Below are 10,301 nucleotides of genomic sequence, written 5' to 3'. Positions count from 1 at the left end.
GAGGTTTGTATGTAAAGAAACCTCATTAGATCTACATGATTAGCTATTATGGAGATCACATAGTCTGAAGGTACATATTTGTTTGTGATGGTTAGTGTAGACCAGTAGCTCTCAGAGACGAACGATAGATAGACAGATAGATATACAGACAGATAGATAGACAGATAGACAGATAGACAGAGAGATAGACATATAGATAATCTTGTCCTCAGATAATTCTTACTTTGGGTCTGATGAATGAACAGTTGTCAAAATTTTTATATGGTTTGTCACCTTTGCTCAATTGTACGCCTTGCCAACTGGCCAAGAGCTTTTTGAACATCTTTATTTCTTAGGCTGTAGATTAAAGGGTTTAACATCGGTGTAACACTTGTATAGAACACCGACACTATTTTGTCTGTCACTCCAGTGTCTGAATTTCTTGGTCTCATGTACATAAATATGGATGTTCCATAGAAGATGATCACCACGATAAGGTGGGATATGCATGTTGAAAAGGCTTTGTATCTTCCAGAAGGGAGTTTTATAATGACTAAGAAAATGTTTATATATGAAAAGAGGATGAGGCACAAGGGAATTAAAAGCAACATGGACCCACCGACCAAAGTTATGATGTTGTCCACAAATTTATCCCCACATGCTAGCTGAAGTAAGGATGGAGATTCACAAAAAAAGTGGTTAATGGTGACATGTCCACAGAACTTTAAATGACATACAAAATATATATCAAAGGCGGCTATGCTACCACCAGTCATCCAAGACACGCCAATCATCCCATTACAAGAGACTGCATTCATAATAACATTGTAACGTAAGGGATTACAGATAGCCACATATCGGTCATAGGCCATGAAAGCCAATAGTGTGCACTCTGACACACCCATAAAAAGATAGAAGTAAACTTGAAGAACACAACCAGTATACGAAATAGTTTTTGCTGACAAAACCATATTTAGTAGCATCTTGGGCACAATGATTGATGTATAACCGATGTCCAAGATGGACAAATTAGCAAGAAATAAATACATAGGGTTGTGCAAATGTTTGTCTGTTATGACGGCCAATATAAGGAGAATGTTAATTGCCAGTGTGGCCACGTAGACCAATGAGAATAATTGGAACAGCCATGGTATTATGTTGGGATTATCTGAAAATCCAAGAAGAATGAATTCTATTACTGTAGTTTGGTTCTCAGCTGCCATGGTCACAATCTTCTAATACTATTTTCTTGGCCCACAGCTGAACACTGTGGGACAAAATAAGAAAGGTCTATATGAGGGAAAACTTCAGTCTAAAAAATAAATCACCAGTAAACTTATGCTGCGTACACACGATAGGTTAGTCTGATGAAAACGGTCTGATGGACCGTTTTCATCAGACAAAACCGATCGTGTGTGGGCCCCATCAGTTATTTATCCATAGGTTAAAAAATATAGGAACTTGTTTTAAAATTATCTGATGGATAAAAAACCTATAGAAAAAAACCATCGTCTGTAGATATGTCCATCGGTTAAAAATACACACATGCTCAGAATCAAGTCGACGCATGCTTGGAAGCATTGAACTTCATTTTTTTCAGCACATCGTTGTGTTTTACGTCACCGCGTTCTGACACGATCGTTTTTTTAACTGAAAGTGTGTAGGCACGATTGATCATCAGTCAGCTTCATCGGATAACTGATGGAAAAATCCATCAGACCGTTTTCATCAGACTAACCTATCGTGTGTACAGGGCATTACAGACCAGGTGGTGCCCATTTTGTGGACACAAAACACAAACATTTTTTATATCAATAATTGTCTGACCTGCATACAAATTATTAGTAACACATAAAAAGGAAGATCGACGAGATGTTACTTATCTTATAATTTGTATTTTGCTTTATTAATCACTACACAAAACCTTAGAGATAAACAATATATTGGATATAACAAGTTACCATATACAAAGAAATGTGCCCTTTGCTTTTTGAGAAAATCAAATATTCCAACAAGGGATATCTGGGATATGGGGCCCAAGCTTAAAGTGTGTCTAAACCCAAGAGCAAATATGTAATATATTTCATTTTGCTAATCTATAGATGTGGTTTCTACATTCTTAAAATGGAGTTCCGCCGAAAAAAAAAATATAAAAAATCAGCAGCTACAAATACTGCAGCTGCTGACTTTTAAAATATAGACACTTACCTGTTCTGGGTGCCAGCGATGTCGTGTCCCAAAGCCGATTTGTCCCTCAGCTCTTGGGTGCTGCCACCGCCATCTTCGGTAAAGGAATTAGGAAGTGAAGCATGCGCCACTGGTCCCTGCTGTCTTCTTGAACCTGTGTGTCTCCCAGAAGACAGCTGGGGGGATGGAGTAGGCGCCGGATGTGGTGTAGGTCACCGCAGTGATCTATGCCCAGTAGTGGGAGCAAATACCTGTATAAAGCCTCGTACACACGATCAGTCCATCCGATGAGAACGGTCTGAAGGACCGTTGTCATAGGTTAACCGATGAAGCTGACTGATGGTCTGTCACGCCTACACACCATCAGTTAAATAACTGATCGTGTCAGAACGCGGTGACGTAAAACATAACGACGTGCTGAAAAAAACGAAGTTCAATGCTTCCAAGCATGCGTCGACTTGATTCTGAGCATGCATGGATTTTTAACCGATGGTCGTGCCTACTAACGATTGGTTTTGACCTATCGGTTAGGAATCCATAGGTTGATTTTAAAGCAAGTTGGCTTTTTTTTAACCTATGGTTAAATAACCTATGGGGCCCACACACGATCGGTTTTGACCAATGAAAACAGTCCATCAGACCGTTGTCCTCTGGTTAACCTATCGTGTGTATGAGGCCTTACACAGGTATCTGCTCCATCCTCCCCCCTGAAAGGTGCCAAATGTGACACCGAAGGGGAGGGGGGATTCGAAAAGTTCAATTTTTGGATGGAACTCCGATTTAAGAAATATTGACCTATGCATATGCAGTTAATGAGTAAAAAGTGCATGCACATAGGATTTAAAACTCTTATTTAAAGCCAGTGTTGGAGGACAACATGATATATATTCCTAAAGTTTCCACACATCTGTTTTTACAACCAAGATCACAGCCAGTGAGGGTTTACCAGAGGAGTGTATACGTATCTTTCATTATTAATATTATTGTTATAGACTTTATAGATATCTGTTGTTAGAATATGATTATCCTACTTTAAAGGAAATAAATGTAACTCGATTTACTCAAATGCATCTGTCTTTATAGCTAGCATTATAGCATTGGGCCTAGTATACTCTGGTTAGATGATATTAGTTAATAAAGGGACATACAAATACAATGAATACATAGATGCAATAGTTATATACTATAGGTTATAACAGTGTATATTATTGTATCAGTTACAACAGCCAGTATATGGCCATGTGCCCATTTACTATTATATAATCATATTACTACATTTTGTAGCTGTGAAGTAATTTAATAACATGATACAATTATAATTAAAAGTAGACCTGAATGCACACAGCTGAAAACATGCTCATAAAAACATCTAGAAATGTTAATAGTGCCTAAACTGTATCCCAAATAATTCACCTTTTGTCTTGAATTCCTCAATAAAATAGTCCCACTTCCTTTGCCTAGGCACTTCTGCTCATTACCCACAGAGAGATTTGGTAATGCCACTATCGAGCAATTCTCTTTTCTCCTTGCTGGAAAGGAAGTTGTAACCGAGGACCTTCAATAAAAGGATCTCCCTGCCCAGGGGCGGACTGACCATTGAGTCACTCGGGCACTGCCTGAGGGCCCCATGCCACTAGGGGGCCCCATCCGGGTTGCCAGGCTCAGTAAAACCAGGGACAGTATGTAAAAATCTGTGTTTTTTTTTAGATCTGTCCCTGATATGTCCGAAAATGACATGCTTTTAATGTGAATATCCCAAGATTTTAGCTGCCCGCCTCTGCACTACCTCCTGGCGTGGTGGCCATCTGTAAGCCAGAGGGGCCCATACTCTTCTATTGCCCGGGGGCCCCATGAGTTGTCAGTCCGCCCCTGTCCCTGCCTCTGCTTCATTCACTCTTTGGGTCTATTCTGGGATGCCACGGAGGCTTAGGCTGTGCAGCAATGGCTGAGTCATGGGTTCAGACTCTGTATTCAAACTCTGGGTTCAGGCTCCTGAAATATTCTTACTGAACAATATTTAGCAGTTTGCACAATTGATGTTTATTCGCACCAACTGTAGGACACAGCAATGATTAAATACACTTTATTATAAGTTTAAGAGTAATACTCTGAAGATAGATTGGAGCAATAGTCTGCACAGTTGTATGGTTTTGCACAGAAATTGAAGACACATTAAGGATCCAGTGACAGCACAGCTTCTCCTGACTCACAGGATTGAGTCTGAAAGAGCGACTCCTCCCCAGGGCGAGAACTGCATCTAGTAGTAATCGGCACACGTACCTAGGAGTAGGACGTGTGGCTCCTGGATGCAGATAGGAAGGGTTTCCTCCCCCAGCCAGCCTCCAGCTTGCTCCAGGACCTGCCATCCGCCTTTTCCCCTGGTTCCCTTCTCCCCCACAAGCCAGCTAAGGTAAGCCCCTGGCACAGGGCTGTCTTCTCCCACCTCCCCTGTCCGTTGGCGGCCGTCCTTTTCAGGACAAGCCGCGGCGGCCCTCGTACGACAGCCTGGAACTAATCGACGGCCGCGATTTCAGGAAAGACCTGGCTTCACCCGCGGCCTAGCGGCCCGCCGCACTTGCCTCCAGAGAGCCCCAAAAAAACCCTGCAAACTGGACACCAATCCCCCCCTCACCACCCATCTTTCACCAGATATCCCTGGACTAGCCCTGCCCGCACAATCTACCCCTCCAGTCGGCCGCGATTTTTAGGAAAGACCGCGGCTTCACCCGCGGCCTAGTGGCCCACTGCACCTCCCCTCCAGGAACCCTAAGAAACCCTGCAAACTGGACACAAATCCCCCCTCCACCCACCATCAATCACCAGACTTCCCCAGAGCAGCCCCCACCCGCAGGATTTAGCCCCCCAGCCCAAATTTTTCAGTGGGTGACCATCTTGGGGCACCCCTGCAGTTGGGGGTCACCTACCGATCGCCCCCGTTTCAAGTCTTAACCCAATAACTATTAGTTAGTTAATCCCCCCCCCTGCGCCCGTTTCTCCCCTCAAGGTCACCACCACAGCCCTTTGCAGTTATTTGATCCAGGGCCACGTCCGATCGCCCCTGGGGGTCAGGAAGGAATTTTTTCCCCTGCCACGGCACATTGGCATAGCACGGACAGGGGTTTTTCGCCTTCCTCTGGATCAAACAGGGAGTTTAGGATTCTGTGAATCATTGCTCCCAGCATTACTGCAAATCCCCCCCCTTACAGGCATTAGCCCCCAGTGCGTCAGCAACTATGACTAAACTGAGGTACTCGGCAGCAACTATTTGGGGACTAAAGCCATTGGCCTCAAGATTGCAGGCCACCACCAAAAAAGCTTTAAGGACCGAACGACTGTTCAGAATCGATCGACGATCGACAGTCAAACACTACACCTGCTTAGCCAAACCAAAGCCCATATCATGCGCCCTGGTCAATACAAGATCGGCAGTAAGGCATCGAGTAGAAATTCACGATCTCATCTTACAATGCGATTTAGACTGCCTCTTTATTACAGAAAGCTGGCTCACAGCTGACTGTAACACCATTCTCGACGAACTGGTGCCAGAGAACTATCGCATAATAACAGAAAACAGAGTGGGGCAAAGAGAAGGAGGCCTGGCGGTGATCCATAAGAGTTCCCTCTCGATCACTAAACCAGTCCTTCAGAACACACTTCCATTCATGGAAACCCTCTCCCTACAGCTTCAAACAAATCCACAGGAGACCATCCATATCCTACTCTGCTATAGACCACCGGGTCCAAAATCGCAGTTTCTCACATCTTTGACAGAATTTCTGTCCACTTATACACTAAACAGCAAACATTTTTTGCTACTTGGGGATCTCAACCTTTGGGCCAACTCCTCACAGGATCCCGTGGCCATCACCTGCATTGACCACTTGGAAGGACTAGGTCTGCAGCAACTAGTATGTGGGCCCACACATTCTTCTGGTCACACGCTCGACCTTATTTTCAGACAAGATCTGGAAGTAATAATTCTGGAAAATGAGCCGGTACCATGGACAGACCAGCATGTAATCATATTCATGATTACCAAAAATACCCCTTTAATAAAAACACCAAAACCAGGAACAATACACTAGACGAGATCTCAGAAGAAGCTCCATTCGGAACTCTTCAAAACAATATTAGGGAATAAAGTAAAAACAATCCACTCGCATCAATCAGCTACTGAAACCCTGGATGCCATTAACACAGCTCTACTACAGTCAGCTGACGTAGTAGCGCCCAAACGGAAAACCTGCATCCGGAAACACAACGCCAGCTGGTTTAATGACCAGCTGTCGTTCCTTAACCACCTCCATACAGGGCAGTTATACACACTTCCATACCAGGCCTATTCTGGCACTTCTCTCCTACATGTACAAATCATAATTTTTTTGCTAGAAAATTACGCAGAACCCCCAAACATTATATATTTTTTTTTAGCAGACACCCTAGGGAATAAAACGACGGTCATTGAAACCTTTTATCTTGCACGGTATTTGCGCAATAATTTTTCAAACGCCTTTTTTTTGGAAAAAAATTGTTTCATGAATTAAAAAAATTAAAAAACAGTAAAGTTAGCCCAATTTTTTTGTAAAATAGGAAAGATGATGTTACACAGAGTAAATAGATACCTAACATGTCACGCTTTAAAATTGCGCACACTCATGGAATGGCGCCAAACTTCGGTACTTAAAAATCTCCATAGGCAACACTTTGAAATTTTTTACAGGTTACCAGTTTAGATTTACAGAGGAGATCTAGTGCTAGAATTGTTGCTGGCACTCTAACGCACGCGGCGATACCTCACATATGTGGTTTAAACGGCGTTTACATATGTCGGCAGGACTTGCGTGTGCGTTCGCTTCTGCGCGCAAGCTACCGGGGACAGGGGCGTTAAAAAAATAAATTTTATTTCTTTTTTTATTTTTATATATTTATTTCTTTTTTTACACTTTTTTTTTTATTTTTTTATTTTTTTTGATCACTTTTATTCCTATTACAAGGAATGTAAACATCCCTTGTAATAGGAATGTGTGTGACAGGTACTCTTTATGGAGAGATGCGGGGTCAATAAGACCCCACATCTCTCCTCCAGGCTGGAAAGCATGAAATCGGTGAAAAAAAATTCACTGATCTCATGCTTGCTGTTGCTTAGCAGCCGCAATCGCAGCTTTGTTTACTTACGGGACCCGGGCGTGACGTCATCACATCGCGCCCGGGTCCTCCGACGGTCATAGAGATGACTGGTGACCATCTGGTCACCAGTCATCTCTATGCTTCCTGCGAGCGCCGGACGATTCGTTCTCCGGGCCCCCGATGGCACGGGAGAGCCCGGAGAAGCACCGGATGGCGGCGGGAGGGGGGGGGATGTCCCCTCCCGCCGCCTGTAAGAACGATCCCGCCGCTATGATCGTTCTTACGTTGTGCAGAATCGCCGGCACAAGAGAAGGATATCTGAATGATGCCTCTAGCTGCAGGCATCATTCAGATATCCCCCCCACAAAGCCCAGGACGTCATATGACGTCCACTCTGAACGGCAAAGGTTCTTTGTGGACGTCATTTCACTATGGGCCGGTAGGGAAGTGGTTAAGCAAGAACGCAGAAGAGCGGAAGCAGCTTGGAAAAGAAGCACTACAAACGAAAACCACGCTATCTACAAGGATATAACAAAAAAATACCACAAAGAAATTTTCCAGGCCAAAAAAAAACATTTCTCCAAGATCATCACCAATGCCCTAAACCGTCCCCGGGAACTCTTCAAGATGGTCAGCCAGGCCATGAACCCAGCTTGTCTTGAAGCCCCCAATTCTGACACCCAAGAATTTTGCAATGAATTATCGGATCATTTCGTTAACAAAATTGAAAGGATCCGTGAAAGCATTCAGCAAAACAGTACCCCCCTCAATCCCCCCCTTAGTCGCCCGCCCAATCCCCATAGGAATCAGGCCCAATCAACAATGTTCACTCTAAAACCCATTTCCCTCGAGGCCACAAAAAATATCATCAGCACCCTGTGAAATAGCACAGCGCCTGACGATATTATCCCCACCAAACTGCTGAAGGAATGTGCCGATATTCTGGCACCACCTATCAAGCAACTGATTAACCAGTCATTCAGGGAGGGCATAGTGCCCACCCTGCTGAAACAAGGTATAATCAAACCCATCTTAAATGTAGCCAAAGTTACGGAATGTGACTTATCCTGGTTCTCCTCCTTTTTGGAAAACCGATCACAAGTGGTGAAACTGGGACTGTTCACCTCCAAAAAACGCACGGTATCATGCGAAGTCCCTCAAGGATCCCCGCTGTCGCCAGTGCTGTTAAATATCTATCTCCGCCCTCTTTTTGAAATCATCAGCAGCCAGAAGCTGCTCTACCACTCTTATGCGGATGACACACAATTGTATTTTCGCATTTGCAACAAAAAGGATCATCATCTCAATCTAGAGACATGTCTCTCTTTGATTGAGAACTGGATGACACAGAGTTATCTTAAACTCAACGGTTCGAAAACAGAGCTTCTCCTGTTTCACGCCAATCGGAAGAATCAACTAGCAACAACCTGGATACCTCCGCCCATTCTGGGAAAAATCATCGCCCCTAGTACCAAAGTCAAAAGTCTCGGAGTCATCTTCGACACCCACATGACATTGGACGCACAAATAGGGTCAGTAGTCAGCGGATCGCACCATCTGCTACGCCTACTACGCAGACTTATTCCATTTATTCCTAAAGAAGACATAGCAGTCGTGGTGGGAACAATTGTTAACTCCAGACTGGACTATGCAAATGCCCTTTACCTCGGACTCCCAAAGTACCAAATCACACGCCTGCAGGTCGTTCAGAATACGGCCGCTCGACTTGTGACTGGGAAAAAACCATGGGAATCAATCTCCCCATCACTGAGAAGCCTTCACTGGCTGCCAGTGAAAGACAGAATCACTTTCAAAGCACTCTGTCTAATGCATAAATGTATTTGGGGAAATGCCCCCCGATACTTATGCGAAAAAATAAAAACCTACAACCCCAATCGCGTTCTGCGATCCTCCAACCAAAATTTACTCCACATCCCCAAAACCAGATACAAGTCCAAAGGAGAAAGAAGATTCGCTGTCCAAGGCCTGCGACTTTGGAACACTTTACCAACCTCCATTCGGTTGGAGGAGAACCATTTGGCCTTTAGGAGAAAGATCAAAACCCACCTCTTCTGAGCTCAAGGGAGAAGTGCTCAAACAAGCGCCCAGAGGCGATTCAGTTCGCATGTGTTGCGCTATATAAGTTTTTCACTCACTCACTCACTCAAGGATTGAAGTTTATTTGTATTGTGTTATATGTAGCGGTACTCCTGTAGGGGCTGCTAAGTGTTGCGGCCCACCTGTCATCCTGCCCAGCCCGGCATCACTTCCCAGACACTCCAAAACAGTGAACAGTCCATGTGCTTGTATTTGTTTGTTTTATTGAGGGAATTCAACTTGGATGGGGTATGGAAAATATGGGGTGCCCAGTAAATTGCAACTTGGTTTGGGACAGAACTATGTGCACTCTCTATACATACTACCACTTCAGTCTCCTCCAGCACTTTCCTTGCTTGCAGACTATTCCTCTTCCTTCCTCCTGCACATGTCTTGACTCCCAGGAGCAGCTTGCACATGTTAGGCCTGACACTGACTCAGTCAGGCCTCAGCAATTGTCCTTTGCAGGCAGGGACCGCCCCTATGGTGTGGCAAAAATAGAAATAGGAAATCTCTAGTGCTAGCTGTCCTATAGATGGATGACTGCTCCCAGTCAGCCCTCTTCAGGCACTGCCATCCCTCATGGCTGCAGCTGCCCAACTCCACTGCCCATTACACCACAGTCCACTCCACTGGCTCTGCACCCATCCCAGACTGCATGACCCCAGCCCTCTCAGGCGTGCCTCCCCAGCTCTCCTGACCATGCATATCACTCACCAGCCTTACTGGCTGTGACCAGTTGTTCCTCTCCTTGAAGACTTGCCCGACAATGCTAGCTCCTGCTGTCCTCTCTTGCTCTTCCTGTGCCTTCTGTCCAGAACCTTCACGATTTCTTGAAGGTCTCTGTCCTGCACCTGAGCACCAGGCCCAAGGTCACCCACCTAGACCAGGGAGCTCCCTCAAAGGCCCTG

General features: G+C 44.7%; 1 protein-coding gene across 1 annotated transcript; it reads right to left on the bottom strand.

Annotated features, from left to right (window-relative positions):
- Positions 1-231: 231 nt before the first annotated feature.
- LOC120935278 (olfactory receptor 10A4-like) lies at positions 232-1,272 on the bottom strand. Its single transcript, XM_040347421.1, has one exon. The coding sequence runs from the start codon at positions 1,200-1,202 to the stop codon at positions 270-272; it is 933 nt and encodes a 310-aa protein (XP_040203355.1). The 5' UTR covers positions 1,203-1,272; the 3' UTR covers positions 232-269.
- Positions 1,273-10,301: the final 9,029 nt, after the last annotated feature.

The sequence above is a fragment of the Rana temporaria genome, chromosome 4 (assembly GCF_905171775.1).
Source record: "Rana temporaria chromosome 4, aRanTem1.1, whole genome shotgun sequence".
In the NCBI taxonomy this organism is placed as follows: Eukaryota; Metazoa; Chordata; class Amphibia; order Anura; family Ranidae; genus Rana; species Rana temporaria.
Note: the sequence above shows the minus strand (reverse complement) of the source record. Positions and strands in the feature narration are given on the sequence as shown.

Bases quoted from the DNA above. Each gene is read 5' to 3' on its own strand.
- LOC120935278 (XM_040347421.1), bottom strand. From the start codon at position 1,202: ATGGCAGCTGAGAACCAAACTACAGTAATAGAATTCATTCTTCTTGGA.